The 16,824-nt window shown below is 44.7% G+C and overlaps 1 protein-coding gene across 3 annotated transcripts in view; it reads left to right on the top strand.

The window, feature by feature from the left end:
* Positions 1–16,824, top strand: part of KLF7 (Kruppel like factor 7) — a 61,625-nt gene that overhangs the window by 24,620 nt on the left and 20,181 nt on the right. For all 3 annotated transcript variants that reach the window (XR_003526624.1, XM_027637193.1, XM_027637194.1), the window contains exon 3: positions 6,089–6,701. Coding sequence is in view for 2 of the 3 variants with exons in the window: in XM_027637193.1 (XP_027492994.1) it covers positions 6,089–6,701 (613 nt within the window). In the remaining variant the exon portion in view is untranslated. The remainder of the gene's footprint in view (positions 1–6,088; positions 6,702–16,824) is intronic.

A 16,824-nucleotide genomic window follows, 5' to 3' on the forward strand; every position in this document is an offset into this window, starting at 1 on the left:
TACAAGGAATTAGAAACACGCATGCAAATATTTACAACAAGGTAGCTGTCAATAAGTGTCTTATTACTGTACCTGAAAAATGGTTTTAGATCTCTTTTTTTTTTTTCAGTGAACTATAAAACATGTAGGCAAGATGTGCTGGCACATGACTAGTTTTGTTTTAAAACCTTTGCAATAGAGATTATTTGCTATTGACTGAAGCTTTTTCTTACTATTTATTCATTTCAGGCTGTGGTTTTCCATTTTTCCCAAGTGTATTTTATAAAACTACTTATTTTAATACTAAAATTCTGTTTATTTTATGCTGTCCCAAATGTTAAGCTTCTGATGTGCTGCAGCTTTTTCGTGACTAGCAACTGCCCAATAGAGGTTGCCAAGAGGAAAAGCTGGAGGTTTTGGCAGCTGGGTGGGAACAGATGACAGTCTTGGAATAGATGGGCAAGAGTATTGGGTTTTGTCGTTGTTGTTCGGGAAGTAATGAAGGTTTTTGGCAGTGGGAAGAAGATGCATCTTTCAAATCTTGTTTTAGGGTAAAGGAAAAAAACTGTATGGCATTTCAGGGAAGGCAGGTAATTTCCAAATCTATTATGCCTCTTAACTTCAGGGCTGCCCCACAACATCCCGTTCAATTTCTGCCTCTGGTGTCAGCAACACAAGTGCCACTGTAGCTCAAAGCTTTTGCTGTTTTTCTGCAGAAAGAAACACTGACACGGAGCACTGAACCTGGTTTCACTGTTTGCTCTGAGCTTGAGTGAACTGTGGCAGCACTACCATTAGTATTATTGTTTTGGATTGTCCTCAGGTTGAGGATACTTTCTCTTCCTTTTCAGTCTTGAGACTTTCACAGTTATTTAAAGTTAGATATGAAGCCCCTTTTTTACCTGCCAGTGGAAAGCAATGGGGTCGTGATGGAGGTTGAAATTTGACCTTCACTATTGCATGTATAATTCTGCTTTGCTTGTGTAAATTACAAAGAGAATCCTTCCAAGTACTGTAAACAGAGCTGGTAGATCAGACCTGCTTGTCAACCACATTCGACATTTTCATTCTCTGTCACAGCCTGATCTAAGTATCCAACCTCTTAATTAGGTGTTGGATAACTTCCAAGTCCAGTGCTTGATGTCCAATTATATCTGCAGTAAAATGGCACTTAGAAGTAACTAGCACTTCCAGATAAGAACTTCTCATGATCTGCTAGAAAAATTCAGAATCAAGATGCTATAAAATACTTGAGCATCAATAAAACAGAGGAACTCAGTGAACCTGCTGATAAGGTGTCTTCCCTGACGTTCTGTCCTCAAATTATTATAAATGTTTGGGCTTTCTTTTACCCTCAGCAGAACTTTACTGTTGCCATATTGTCCTCTCTTAACTGTGCAAAATGCCCAGGAGTTTAAGACTCCACAGCATAGGCAGGTGCTTCTGAAGTGACCTGTGATTTTTCAAAAGCCTGTATATGTATGGGTCAAAGTCCAGTGCACAACATGGCTGTCAACCAAGGCTAGTTCTTTGGAGTTCATTGGAGCAAGTTTAGATTTATACCCTGGGAACTGTGAGTTTATCTTGGGTCATCAGTTGGAATTAGGTTTTCCAGAGCTGTCTGGACCTGAACCCAGATGCCAGACTTGTGTCCCTGCGAAGGCTCCTGGCCTACAGCCATGTCTTTCCCCCATCGCTCTCCAAAGGGGAGACAGAGGCATTGGGTACCTTATAATGCCTTGAGGTTTGGCATATTGATGATGGTGGTGGTCCCAGCTAGAGCCTTCCTCCCTGACTCTGCTCTGGGGGAGAGGGATGAAGTCAAACATGAACATCACAAGTTGTGACTCCAGCTCCTTCATATCTGGGTTTTGAATGTTCTGGGTTGTGCTTTAACCTGGACAGCTGACAGACTCCCTAAAACTTAGGCTCTCTGAGCCAAACTGAGTATTTGCAAGTCTGGGAGGGATTGTTAAATCTGGGGTTTGTCATGTTATTGTTGCAGTTAGTAGCAAAACTTGATTTCTGCTGGCTTCAGAATTTGGTAGCTGCTAAGCTATGCTGAAAATGGTACATGTGTATCACATCTCTGCTATCATAGGTGCACACGGGGTTTCTCTTGCATTGTATTTCCTAGTGGCGGGTGTATTCGGTAAATAATCTTTGCTTTCAGTATATGAACTTTAGATGGGCTCTAGGGGTAAGAATAAAGCTAGATTAGAGGTCATACCTTTCTGAATTGAGAGACATACTGAACACTGAGTTTTTCTGGATCAGTGCTACTACAGACTCTGAAAGGACTAGCAAGAAGTAGGTCCTCACCAGGCATAGGACAGCACTACTGTAGCTGTAGCTGTCTTGTACTGTCTGAAGGATCTGGTACTGCGCATGGAAGTGTCATGGTGTGCAGTTTACATGTATTCTGCTGCTGTATGTGCCCCAGAGAACTGGGATGATAGTATTATATGGGGAGAGAAGAGCTGTTCAGAGTTACAGGTAGAAAACACAGTGTTTCTTGGAGGTGATGGAAATGTTCCTTTGCTGGGGAAATGAGCCTTTTTTCAATTGTATCCAAAATTGAAAAATCAGACTGAGGCCTTGACAGCATTGTCCACTGCCAGACTGCCATCCTTTTCTGTCTGGCTTTCTGCAAGTATGTGGGGTCTTGCAAAGTCACATCCTATTATTTGTCAGCCATGAATCATCATTTCTTATAACTGGTTAAATTGAGGAGCAAGGTGCAAGGAGAATGACCCTCATTAATCAGGGCAGATGGGTTGAAGTAGTGGGTCACTTTTTATCCCTAGCCTGTGAAACTGGCTTGACAGCAAACAGCAGTCTTACTGATCTTCTTTTTGTGTTCCTGAAGGGAACCATCTTCTTCTTCCCATTGCAATTCTTAAAGTCTTTACTGCTGTAAATCCTACAGGCACTGGGTAAGAAAGTTTAATACCCACCAAGTTGCCTGCAATGTAGCAACCAAAGGATCATCAAACTTAATGTCATGTGTGTTACACAAAGCTCCCTCTCTCTTGCATGAGTGGTTAAGAAGCTGGACATCCAAGCAGCACTATGACAAGAGCATCTCACTGCTATCTTTGATATTCTTGAACCATTTTCCTACCAGACTTGTAGTGGAAATAGGAGATCTACAGGGGTTCACCATCATTTGAATTCAGCTGTTTGGGTTCATATCTCTGTGGGTAGCGGTCAATATCCTGCTGCTTCCACAAAAAAAAATCGATAGTTTCTGATGTGCTTGCTGGCAAATGGCTTTGTGGAAATGGAGAGCTCTCCTGCCTCTTGTGATGGTCCACCAGGCTGGAGTGGGGAACCTTGGTGGTCTCAGCCTGACTGGTTTCTCCAGTTCAGAGCTCAAGGCAAGGGGTGGGCTTAGTTGACCTAAAAACTGTCATGCCAGGGCAGGAATTAAGAAAGCAGACTGGTTTCTAAACCCTTCCCCACCACTCCCTGGGTGATTTGGACCACAAGGAGAGAAGGTCGCATAAGGTACTTGGCAGAAGCTGGGAAGTGCATATGGGGAAAGATGCTTTGTTTCTGTGGGCAATAGCCTGCTCTGGCAAATGCAGTAGCAGGTAGGGCCCTGGCAGGAGGTAAAGGAAGGGCTATGGCTGTAGCCCCTCGCCAGGCTTTGTCTGCCATGCAGATTAGGTGCAGGGCTTTTCTGGCTCAGTGTTGCTAGGCTCTTCCCGGCTATTGACTTGGTGAAGAGGCTGAGGGGGTTGGGAGGGAGGGACCTCATTATATTGTTTCTTGGAGTTGTTTTTCTCCCCCCTCTATGGGGAGATGGGCTTGATCCACTGGTTTTGGATTTCAGAGGCAGAAGGCAAGACATGACCAGCTGGTGTCTTGAAATGGCACAGGTGCAGTGGCTGCGGGAGGGGGGAGCCAGGAATAATTACAGGTTTCTGAAGCATCAGGCTTTGCCTGAAAAGGGCTCATCGAGAAACTGCTCTTTATGGAAAATTAATGGTGAAGCTGGAAAAAACTGTCAGACCCTCTATTGTTGTCATGGGGTAGTGATGCCTTAAAGGAGCAGCACCTCCTGCTTGCCTCCCCTCCACGGGCAGCCCAGAGCTGGCATGCAGCTTTCTGATCCCACAGCAATTGAAATTTCATGTCACTGTCATCAGATTTAATGGCCTTGAGTCCTTCTCTCTCGTCCCCCCTGCTGCCCCCCTTTCCACCCCTAATTTGTGATTATGCTTGCTCTTTCCTCTGGAAGCCTTTTATTTATTAGGCCCCTAAACCTGTTTCTGCCCCACTAGATGAAGGCTAAGTGGACCAGAAAGCCCAAATTACATGATGTGGCAAACTGAAAAGCATTGCCTCTTCTGGTGATGGGGTTTATTCCTGAAAGACTGTGGGGCATGTAGGAAAGCTTCTCCCAAAACCCATTAGGACTTATCTGGGGAGAGGCCAGATTTCCAGCTAAAGTTGTTTCTTATGGTCCCAGAAATGCACCTTATAAAGAAAATGGAAAGTTTGCTAAAGGCAAGTACAGTTGATAAATGTCCCACCCCCAGGACTGTGCAGTCTCATACCTCTGAAAATAACCTACGTGCTGAAGTATGGCATGTCTCGCTTGCATATATTGCTGTTCTGTTGCTTTTTGTCCAAGTCCATCTCTACAGCTCAGATCTATAATCAGCTATTGTTTTAAGAGGAAACAACAGATAATAGCATGGCAGATTTCGCTGAGAACTCTGAAAGTCATCCCACCACACTGTATCTGCAACCAGCAGTGCTGCTTCATAGGAGCTTTGAAAGTTATAAGCCTGAATTACCTGGCAGCTCCTAGAGAGTTGAGTGGGGCCTCTTTACACTCCTGTTGATGGGACCTGTGTACGCGGAAGGCAGAAGTCTCTGTCTCTCCTCTAGTCATACAAAGCTTTTATTTCTTGATCAGATGATGGACTCTCCAGATTGAGATATAGTTGGGTCACCAGCTCCTGTAGACTCAAAATTTTTGCCTAAAATCCCTTTCTTAATATCTCTAGAAGTGTTCTCTGAGGAGTAGTTTTCAGAGGTTTCTAAAAAGTATTAGTTAGATCCAAGTCCTGTGAAATCACAGTGGTGGTATTAACCAGCTATTCTTTCAGGCAGTGAGAAATGAAAAACAGTGCTAATAAACTCCATTAAAAGCTCCTGAAACTAGAGCAGACGGTTTTCTATAAACAATAAAAGTTTATGCTGTTGACTACGAAGAACATTGGGCAGTGTGATGGTGCCTGGAGGCTTTATTTGGGCAAGCTCAGGGCACCTCATAATAGGGCATATTCACGTAGAAGGCTTCCCCCATGCTCGTACTGGTGATCACTGCTGTGGAAATGCAGAAACACGTTTTTATGTGGCATCTTCTTTGATTGCAACTTCACTTGCTTTTTAATAAGGTGTGCATGTGTGTTTGTGTGCAAGTCCAGTGTTTTGTACACAGGAAGCCCCATTTGACCAGATGTGCCAAAAATCCCTCTAAAACTGACAGTAGACCCTTTTTTTCTGTCTCCTTTCCTTCTCTCGGCCCTTTAAACAAGCTGTGGTGTCACTGGAAGTTTTTCTCTGTCTTCTATCTTAAAATGCTACACTTCAAAATTGTCCTGTTTTAGGAACAGATTGGGCCCCAGCCAGCTACGCTGAGTTAAATTTGGAGTGAAAGTTAATGTTTGTGAAGGAAGAGGAAGCAGTTATTTGGAGAGGTGACTTTTTGTTTGCATGTGGCCAGGCAATGGGTCCATTAGGATTGTTTCATATGGAAGTGACTGTTGAACAGATTACACTTAAAATTGGGAAGGCCCTGGTACCCATGAACAATATATAGACTTTAATGAAAAGTGGATGCTTTCTGGTTGTCATATCTTCACTTCTGTTATAATACCTGCTATCATACATGAGTATTCCCAGACTCATCTTGCAGCAGCATCAAACAAGTGCCAAATCTTCATGTCTCCCAACGTGTAACCATCTCACGAGAAGGAGTTGGTGTGCATGAGAGATGTCTTTGAATGGCACTGGGCCTTGTTGTTCTCCTGCCCTAGGTGAGAGCTGTGCTGTAATCTCTGTCTAACAGTGGTTTCTCTCCCTTCTGCAGACATGCCTGGAGTTAGAGCGATACCTTCAGACCGAACCGCGCAAGATCTCTGAGACATTTGGTGAGGACTTGGACTGCTTCCTTCATGCCTCCTCAGCCCAAGATGCAGAGGACAATATCCAACAGCTGGACCCCATCCTTTTACCAGTGGAGACGAGTACATGTGACAAAAGCGCCAACATGGACATTATCCTCTCACGTGACAAGCTGCTGTCTGAGACGTGCCTCAGCTCGCAGTCCACCAGCTCTTCCACAGAAGGCTACACAGCCGTCAACCAGGCCCAACTCAATGCAGTAACCTCATTAACTCCTCCTTCCTCGCCAGAGCTCAGCCGCCACCTTGTAAAAACCTCACAGACTCTCTCAGCGGTGGATGGCACAGTGACATTGAAATTGGTGGCCAAGAAAACTTCACTCAGCTCTGTAAAAGTGGGTGTAGCAACAGCGACTGCGGGGACGATAAAAAGCGGGCAAAGTGACAGTGAACAAGGAGGTATGGGGACAGAAGCATCTCCAGAAAACAAGAAGAGGGTTCATCGCTGTCAGTTTAATGGGTGCCGGAAAGTTTATACAAAGAGCTCCCACTTAAAGGCTCACCAGAGGACTCATACAGGTACTTATGTAGGATGCTTCTCTCATCTTGTCCTCCTGCCACGTAACCGTAACCATCTCCTTTTATTCTCATTTAGAAAAGAAAACAAAAAAATCTTCTGAATGTCCAGGCTTCTGTCTATGAAACAGGGCAGTGGAAAAATATGGGAGGCCAGCAAATGTACCCATTATTCAATAGAACAGAGGAGTTCACCACCTACCATTAACCTGTTGGGGTTTCATATATCTTATGGGGCTTGATGCAGAGTAATTTTAGGCTACCTAAGGGATGTAGATATATCATTCACGTTAAAACTGTGTGCATTCCACTTTGGGTTTTTGGCACTCACTTCTCCAAGACAACTTTAAAAATGTTAATTTTAGTCAAGTGTTACTTTCTTCAAATAGAAAATAGCGTGGGTAGGTTCTGGTTGCCTTTTGTATGGGGGAAAGAGAAAAATGTGTTTCGGATCTTAGATACATGGTTTAGGAATAATGTGCATGAGACAGCGTGTGTGTAGATGCAGACATGTAGGCACGCAGATGCACATACCCTTCAGATACGCATGATCTTGGACTTCTCTGGTGCTAAAATATAGTGAGAACAAGTAAAAGAGTGACATGGAGTTTGAATGAAATAGTGTAGGTAGAGAGGGAATAGGATGTATGGATAGATGTGAGGCTGTTACTCTGGATAGCATTTACAAATGTTGTTTACGAGCTTCACTGTGTAAGCTGGTTGAAGCACGCTGAATTGGCTTAGGTTTGATAGTTCAAATTCCCCACTCTCCTCTCATTTCTTCATACTCTCCCGTAGCTTTTCGGCTGGTATTCATAGGCATTAACAGCTATGCAGTTCATACACGTTGCTGCTTTGTTCTAAGCTTCACACGTGATGAGAGATGATAAATTCCCATTAGCACTGTCTTATCATGTGATTATTCTTGTTTCCAGAGGGATTGCTGTAATCAGTTTTCTCAATTTTACTGTAAAATGTGTGGTCTTTTACGATAACTGCACATTTAATTCACAATCTTATCATGCAGGCAGATTCCTAGAAGCAAGGTTGTTCTTGCAAGGTAGAAAATAACACGTTGGGCCAATGCAGTAAATCAGACAAATATGTGGGTTGTTAAGAGAGCTGCATCCATCAAATACTAGGCAGCCCTGTAAAAGTTACATGGTCTGAAGTATTAATCATACTAAGACATAAAAGGCATTGGTTTTGATCTTTTATTTGGACTTTCTAGTGCTTTTACTGGGAATAGCCACCTTGCCAGGAGTGACCTCACCTCTGATCCAGTGATTTGAAAGCCAGTGAAAGTAATGCAGTCATTTTAAAATCTGCATCAGCATGGTCAGAAGGTTGGTTCCTTGTAGTGCCAATGCTGCTGGAGACTGGACCCCTGCAGAGCTGTCTGGTGGGACGTCCCAGCCAAGGCCTCCCAGCAGACAACATAGCTTCCATGAAGGCACAAATGAAGAGTATGAGAGCAGTTAACCCAGTGGTCTTGCTTCTTCATATATGACCCCCATGTTCCCCCTTGAGCTGAAAGTGGTGAGTCTTACACAGCTTTTCCTGAAGTTGGTCAGGGATGTGACACAATAGCTCGGAAAGGGTGCACTTGTGGAGTTTTTCTGTTTTTGTCACCTGGTAGGTGGGGATGTGGGTAATGGATTCCTGGAGAGCACTTGCAAAAACTACTAATATCTTAACACCTTTACCCTTTGGTGTCCAAACCTTGTAAGATTTTGCATGCTTTTGAACCCAGCTTTAGGTCTGCTTGAATTTAGTGTCTGAGGTCAAAACCTTTTCCCCTCTAACATCAGCATGTGAAATCTCATGTTTTACAATTCAGCCATGAGAAACATTTCTCACTGGCCCTGTGATGCTTCTGTTGAGTAGCCTTAGACCACGATGTGTTGAGTCTGCCCATCCACAGCAGCACTCAACATGGTGAGAAGGGCAAGTCCACCTTTGCTGGCAGATGGGGAAGATGTTTATCAGATGATGGGACTGCAGCTGCCAGGGTGTGGTGCCCACAGCTCTCACTCCCAGCACCTTACCTAGAGGATTCAGCTACCTTTCTCATTTTGCCAGTTAAACCATCAGTGGTTTAACCAGCCCCTAAACCATTTAGTACTTCATGGGAGTGTTTCTGTTTTCATTTACTGTGTCCTAAGCAGGTGGCATAGGTTGTTAGGAAAGTGGAAAGCAGGAAGGCAAAAGACAAGAGGGAATACAAACCTGAATGAGGAGCTCTCCTGTCTTAGGAGCCGTTTAACCACCTTGCCCCTGCCCATGTCCTAGCTGTGCACAGCTGTCTAGAAACCATGGTTTCCCTTTTTGATGAGGGCTGAATGCAGCCTTGTTGTTAAAACACATCTTTGATGGAGAACCTGGGAGCAGGTAGGAACCTGTCTCTCATTTTTGTCTGTGGAAAGAAGCAGGTTGTCTAAATATCTTTGAACATTTACATCTGGGGCATAACTGGAGTGAATTGGGGGGAGGGAGGTGATGGGCTTGTCTAACTAGCTTACTTGAGTCCAAAGCACAAAGTCATTCAGACCCCTTCGTACTGCTTAGGTGCTCTGTTCCCTTAAAAACCCCTGACCATTGGATGCCTTAATTCAGACCTGGTACAGTCCAGACATTAAATCTGTTCACACTAACCTCTTCAGGCTCCCCACAGGGAGCTCCTGCCCCTGCAAAGAAAGGGTCAGAGCGAGGAATAGGTGTGGAAATTTGGGACTGAATTATAAATGGCAAGCCTGCCTCCTTTCCCCTGCAGCCTTCAGGGCTAGGGACAAGGAGCCCTTTTTTCCATCAGTACTTTGTTTTTTTCATGCCTGAGCTGAGTTTCGTGGTGTGGGTTGCGAATGCAACCCAGCAGTGCCAATGGCTAGTAGCCACTTGGCTTAGTCAGTGGCTGAGCCAGAGGGTCTGAAATGATTGCGAGATATTTTCCTTTGGTTTGTTAGTGTGTCATGCGAGAGCAATCTGCCAGTGTGGGCTCTGTGCAAAAGGGTGCGAGTGCCCCGGCGGACAAAGAGCTCTCAGTGTGGGGTTCAACAGGCAGTGAGGCAGATTCAGGCTCATCACCCAACTTGCACGTGCAAAGTCCACTTGCTGGATCAAAGGGATTTACTGCAGTGCATAAAAACAAGAAAACCATGGGCTGGGGAGCAGGGGGGGGGGGGGGTGGGAAAGCAGCGGAAGGAGGTTGCATTCCTTTCGTTCATATGTAAGGCTGACCAGACAGGCGCTGGCTGCTGTTCCTCACTGCTGCGTGATGAGCCAGGCTGGGCTGGAGGCAATAGACTGATAGCAGCTTGCTGGATTGGGAACAATCTTTGCTTAGGGTTTTACTTTGCTGGCAAGCCCAGTCAGACCCACACGTGACACATGGTGCATCTCCCACATTACTCTCCCACATCTCACCTGCAAGAGAATCAGGACAGCACTGTAAGACCCATCAATGGTCTTACAGTGGTTATGAAACCACCTTCTGGATGACCTTTGGAGAGGGATAAACAATCATCTGTGTGGGAGAGAATTTAATCTGGAAGGGAAAGGGAAAAACATTGTCTGTATGGAAAGGGAAATGAAAATATTTGACTGAACTCAAAGCAAGCTGAGGCATCTAAAGTTAAGGGTGTGTAAAGGAGCTAAGAGCAGCAGTGGGACTGACTGTCAGATTGCAACAAAGAAGCCCGTCAGGGAAGAAATAGCAGCTGGGCCTGCAAACAGGAGGAAAAGGTGAGCTGTAGGTTTGGAAAAACCACACTGCCAGTGTGAGGATGAGGTAAAAACATCTAAAGAAGGACTGGCATGGTAATTCAACCCTAGCACATTCTCTTGCAGGGAGCAGACATCAGAGCAAACAATGGCATTTTGTCTCTTTTGAGAGACAGAAATTTTCATCCTGCCTTCACACATGCATGGAGATGAATTGTCAGTGTAATGGAGAATGGAGAGGGAAGGAATTCGAATGAGCCAAAACCCATGTATAATCATCAGTACTTCCTAAATTAGAAAACAGGATATTGCTGGAGAGTGTCTGAATGCAAATAAGTCTAAGGGTGAGCTGGCCTGTGACCTATGGAAAGATTAGTCATGGGATGTGGCTGTGTCTCCCACATCAAAGACTGTTGGAGGAGATTTCTATCTCCTAACAAAATCATTCCCATCAGCCTTCCTTGAAGTAATGTCCAGGGGAAGGTATAAGATGGCGCAGATGCTTTCTGGCCAGAGATAAAGCATCACATAAAACTGACCAGGAAATCCTTAAGATTGGGACAATGATAAAAATATTACCCTTACAGGGTTCTGCTAGGGTTTGCGTTTTATGAGTATCAGAAGGTTCAGGATTTTTTTTTATTATTTATCCATCTAAAATCAGGCTTTGATACAACCTAAGCACAAGTCTGAGAAATAGCAGTTGGGCACCTCACATCTATATTTAGGTTTCTAAGACCTAAACTGGTGGGAAATACCCACATAAATGGATGCTACGAGTCTATATGCAATCTTAGATAGCACTTATTCAAGTGGGGTTTGTTTCACATTGTCAGGACATCTTATTTTAAATTATATAGTTCTTTGATCCAAAGTGCTGGGTGAGAGTAACTGAAACAAACAAATCCACCCTGCAGGAAAACAAATTACTATTTGTTTTGCAAAGAAAAAGATGAGAGATGCAAGAGATCAGAAAGAGCATTAACCAACAAGAAGGTTTTTGAGATGGGGTTTAAAACAATAGGGAAGAACTTTCTCCAAGTGTTGGAGATAGAAGAGGAAATATGCAGAATTTGGAACTTATTGGAAGAGACACAATAGAGGAGACTAGGCTGGATGATAGATAAAGAAGATTTATATTAAATAAAGGAATAATAGGAAAAATAAAGACTCTCTGTGTCAGTGATACCACATAAATGGGAAGCTGCATTGCTGCACTGTGTTATGTGGTAGCACCCATGAGCAGAGAGCCAGTGAGGAGAAAGAAAAAACAAATAGCGAAGTACAGCATCAGTTCTGGAGGATGCAAGACTTTGAATAATGACTTAGGGAAAAGCATTTTGGAGAACAGTATAGGTATCATAGGAGAAATTAAATTCAAAGCCCAAGATTTTTTGTTGTACAGAGACTCATAGCTTTGTGGTGAGTCCACACCTGTGTGCAGGGCTAAAATCTGCCAAGGGGACATGGACGGACATGGAGGATGCTCAAGCTCCCATGACAGCACCTGAAGCAACAGGTTAATTTGCCACTGGAAATGAAAGCAAGGGAATTGAAGGAGGAAGAGTGTATGAGGAGACCTTCTTTCAGGGCTGGATTTTTTTGGGGGGTATAGTTGCTTTTCCCAAATGGAAAGATGTATTTTGTTGTGGTGTTGGATTTTTTAAAGTTTTTTGTGCAAAAACATAAGAAGTGTTCATCAAAGCTGGTTAAAATAAGGTCAACCTGATTATGAGCTCATTAAAACTTTCTGGTTTTGAAGCCTTTTAGCTGTTTGGCAAGTTTGGAAGGGAGTGTTGTGATTTCACTGTGGAAGGTCAGAGCCTCATTTCAATGCAGCAGGAGCTTAGGCTTAGGAAACAATCTTTGACAACCTCTCAGGCGGTAGGAGGATGGCCCCTGCCAAAAGCAGCCCTTGCCATTTAAGACACCAGTGGTGTTCATCCACTGCTTGATTGTCAATACCTGAGTTCTCAGCCCCGCGTTTCTGCTCCATCTTTTGCCAAACCAATAGCACAATACAGTCTTATTGTTTGGGTTTGAAAATGTAAATAGGTATTATTTGTTTGTTTGCTTACCGTGTGAGAAGATTTCTGCCTCAAGGTAGACCTAGAAAGGGATGTTTGCTATCTGTTCAGCAGCTACAGGAGAGAAAGTGCAGGTGCACCAAATGTTATGGCAGTCTGCCTTGGTAAAGTGGAGAGGAGCCTTCTCTAGCTTGTAATTTAGTGTTTTCTCTATGCTCATCCATCCACTCCTGAGCCCTACATACCAGCAGCAGCAACTTGCAAGCAGGAGCAGATGAACTACAAGGCTTCATGGAAGCTAACTTAAATATAGCTAAGGCGCCCACACTTTTGCCAAGGGTGGTGGGGTCCCAAATAAAACCGTGGGTACCATGGCATAGCTGGTGCCCAGTGTATAGCACAGACCAGCTGCAAGTAGGGAGACCAGCCAGGCCTGCATTAGCATGGCTGAAAAAGTGTACTTAAAGATAGCCAAGGGGAAACTTCTGATGCAAAGAATGCAGAGTGGATTTCATGAATAAAAATTTCTGTCTCTCTTTTGCTGCAGTTTTGGAGAAAGTGTATTTGTGTCTTCAGAAAACTTCTGTCCTACACCATTCTCAAAAGTCAATTGAATACCACATGGCAAGCAGTGAATGGTAATGTGCACTAGATCAAAATGAAGGAGAGACAAGGATGTCAAATGAGGGCAGTTTCAAAGAATAATGCAGCCATTTCAGAAAGCGGGTGACAAACTACTGCATGGGACCTGCTTTATCCACAGGTCTCTGAGAGTGACCAAAATCTTTGTGTCCCTGTGTTGTCTTGAAACAGTTTCTTTCACCTGGTGTGCAAGAAGCCAGTACATTGACAAAGTTGAGGTATTTGATTTATTTCCACTTATGTGCACAGAGGGCTGGTGTGTAGTTGGGTGGTTGCAAGCTGCATCGGGAGCTCACGACTGGTGTATCTGGATCAGTCCATACTCATTGTCCATGGTAGTAATGGCATACAGTGGCAGTGGCATTCAGCAACCAATATCATACAGTTCAACATTACAGACTGTTATCATCCAAAAATCAAATCCCCTCGAGGTACACATTGCGTTTCCCCATCCCTCTGCATTACCCACCAAGTGCACCCAGGTCCTTGAGCAAAAACAATCCCACAGGTAGGTTTGCTTGAGGCAGGACTAAGCCAAATTGTCTTCCCTAATAATTTATTCCTCATATGCACCATGGGGACTTTATCCCCATCTGTGGTGCGTGGAGGCTTTAACTGGGCAGGGCCTGCTCAATTGATAAAGCCTTTCAATGTGGTTTTTAACAGTCCATTGTACTGTTCAATTTTCCCAGCAGCTGCTGATGCATGATAGGGAGTATGATACTGTGCTCTCTGGCCCAGGTGTCTATGAGGCTGGTTTTGAAATGAGTCCTATTGTCCTACTTCATTTCTTTCTAGGGTGCCGTGTTGCCACAGCACCTGCTTTTCAAGGGCCAAGATGGTGTTCTGGGCAGTGGTGTGAGTCACAGGATATGTCTCCAGCCATCCAGTGGTTGTTTCCACCATTGTCAGCATGTAGTGCTTGCCTTGGCAGGTTTGCAGGAGAGTGATGTATTCAGTCTGCTAGGCCTCCCCATATTTATATTTCAACCACCAACCCCCATACCACAGGGGCTTTATCCACTTGGCCTGCTTGATCGCAGCACATGTTTCACAGTTACGGATAACCAGGGAGACAGTGTCCATGGATAAGTCCACCCCTTGATCACGAGCCCATCAGTATTTCTTATCTCTTCCCTGATGACCTTAAGTGTCTTGGGCCTACTAAGCCAGAAATAATTCACCCTTATTTTGCCAGTCCAGATCCAGTTGAGACACTTTAATCTTGGCAGCCCGATCCACTTGTCTGTTGTTGCAATGTTTTTCAGTAGCCCGACTCTTGGGTACATGTGCATGTACGTGATGAACTTTCACAGTCAACTTCTCTGCCCAGGCAGTGATGTCTTGCCACAATTAAGCAGCCCAGATGGGGTTACCTCTACTCTGCCAATTGGTCTTTCTCCATCGGTCTAGCCACCCCCACACAACATTCAACAGAAACAAAGGCATTAATATTCCTTGGCTAAAAGTTATAGTTCATTAATTAATATTCTGTTGGTTAAATTATTTGCTTCTTTTGCTAATTAGTCTGCATGCTCAGTCTTTTTTGAGTCGATGGGTTTCTTGAATCGATGCGCTGTGAGTTGATGGTCGTGATCTCTCCTTGCTGGAATTACACTTTCCCTAGTTTGATGAGTTGAGATTGTTTTTTCCTCATAATCTGGCCTTGTTTGTTTTGTCAAGTGTCCTTGGTTCGTAGGTTCAGCAGAGCTCTTTGAGGTGAAGGTGGTAGAAAAGCCTCATGGCCCTGAGGAGCAGGCCGATTTCGGCCTCCATCCTGTAGAACAGTTTGGACCACCTGGAGGTACTCTTTTCCCAGCATCTTCAGTCCCTACTGAAGATGAGGACATCCATCCCCTTCCCTGTCCCTGAGGTTTCTTCACATTTCTCCGGATGCAGAAGGCAATACAAGCCATGCTGAGCAGCCCTACAGATTGCTGGGCCGTACAGAGCATCCTGGCCATGTCAGCGGGCAAGGTAGTCCCAAATCTGGCACAGAGGGTAGAGCAGGTCAGAGGCTGCACTCTCTGGGACAACGGGTGATTGCTTCAGTCCCTCAGGAGCGATATCTGTCCTGACCCTGACCCAGTCCTGGGGACTACAAAGGGCAATGGTGCTGGAGCATTCAGCAGACATGGTCTTGGTGACAATAGGTGGTTTCTTTGGGCCCTTGGGAACGGTGTCCATCCTGACCCTAACCCAGTCCTGGGAATTGCAAGGGTCGATGCTGCCGATCCATTCTTCAGCCATGCACTTGATGACAGCGGGTGACAGAGATAGCCTGTAGAGCACCATGGTCAGGAAGACCACCAGGATGAGCCTCATCGTGGTCTCTCCCAAGGATAAAATCTTGACATGCAGCTGTCTTGACCTGTCACCTTGATCAGAGTTCAGGCAGTGACCACTTGAACTGAGTGGTTTCCCAGTCCATAGGTGCTTGCACATGTTGGCAATGTGACGTCGTGGGCTGCTGTCACACAAGGCTCTATGGTGTCACAAAGGCATTTTCCACTCATCTGGCAGGCAGTGAAGGCTGAGGCAGAGCTGGGAGGACCTACTTGTATGTGTTTGCGCTATTGCCACTGTGACATCATGTGCTGCTGTCACACAAGGCTCTGTGGTGTCACAAAGGTGTTCTCTGCCTGGCCGGCAGGCAATGAAGACTGAAGCTGAGCTGGGAGGACGTGGGCAGGTGGATTTTGAAGCCTGCTTCTCCCACTGCTGTGCCTGTGGGCAGACACTGAGCCCAGCAGCAAAGCGGGACTATCCCACATGATTTGTGGTGGGAGCTGTGCCTGGACTCCGTCCCAACTGCATTCAGTGCTGTGTCCCAGCTGGGCAGCCATGACACGTTTCTGTGCAAAATTCTCTTGAGGGCAAAGTGGCAACACGTGTTAAGAGGAAATCCAGAAATTCAAGCATTTTGACAAAAATCTTAACCCTACCTGAGCAGAGGCTTGGACAAACTGACCTGAGAGAGATAACAGATAATTTCTTAACATACCATTACTTTTCACATTTGATCACCTTTCATCAACATTATATCAATTGGATACTGTCTGCCATATAAAATTTCAAAGGGGCTTACCCCCTTCCTAATATGTGTGGTGATTCAGATTCTCACTAAAGCAGTAGGTAATCTACACCTAGCTTTGTGGATTTGTCACCCAGCACCCCTTTCTGTATAGAACTGTAAATAAATACCTCAACTGTGTGTGGATCAACTTCTTGCACATGGGGTGAAAGAACCTGTTTCAGGACAATAACTGCAGAACCAAAATCTTCCCATTGGTCAGCTCTATACATGAGAAGAAGGCTTGGTAAGAATCAAAGCCTTTAAAACACTGCAGGCCAATTTGCAATCCTGGCAGTCCCCATTTGCAGATAGGTGTCCAGATGTTGTGTTGGGCAGATTTGTTCCTGAAGATGTCTGGCCTTCAAAACTCAGGGCTGAAAACTGGGGCTACAAAAACTGAATGCTGAAAAAACATTTGCAGGTATACTGACTAAGCTAATCATGACAAGCGTGAGCTTCAAGATAAAAGCTGATGCCCAGCTGAATTCTGAAATAAAAGATGTACTTACTGTATGGCAGTGCACGTTCAGAGACTTAGCGGGGATTTATTCCTTCCTTCTGTACTGCTGGACTCACCACACACAGAGAGATCTTAATAGATTAGTTATTATAAACTTTAATTTGTACACAGTCTTGTTGGCCACCTGTATCTTTGCAAAAC

Source organism: Corapipo altera, unplaced genomic scaffold (genome assembly GCF_003945725.1).
Source record: "Corapipo altera isolate COAL_440 unplaced genomic scaffold, ASM394572v1 45, whole genome shotgun sequence".
Lineage (NCBI taxonomy): Eukaryota > Metazoa > Chordata > Aves > Passeriformes > Pipridae > Corapipo > Corapipo altera.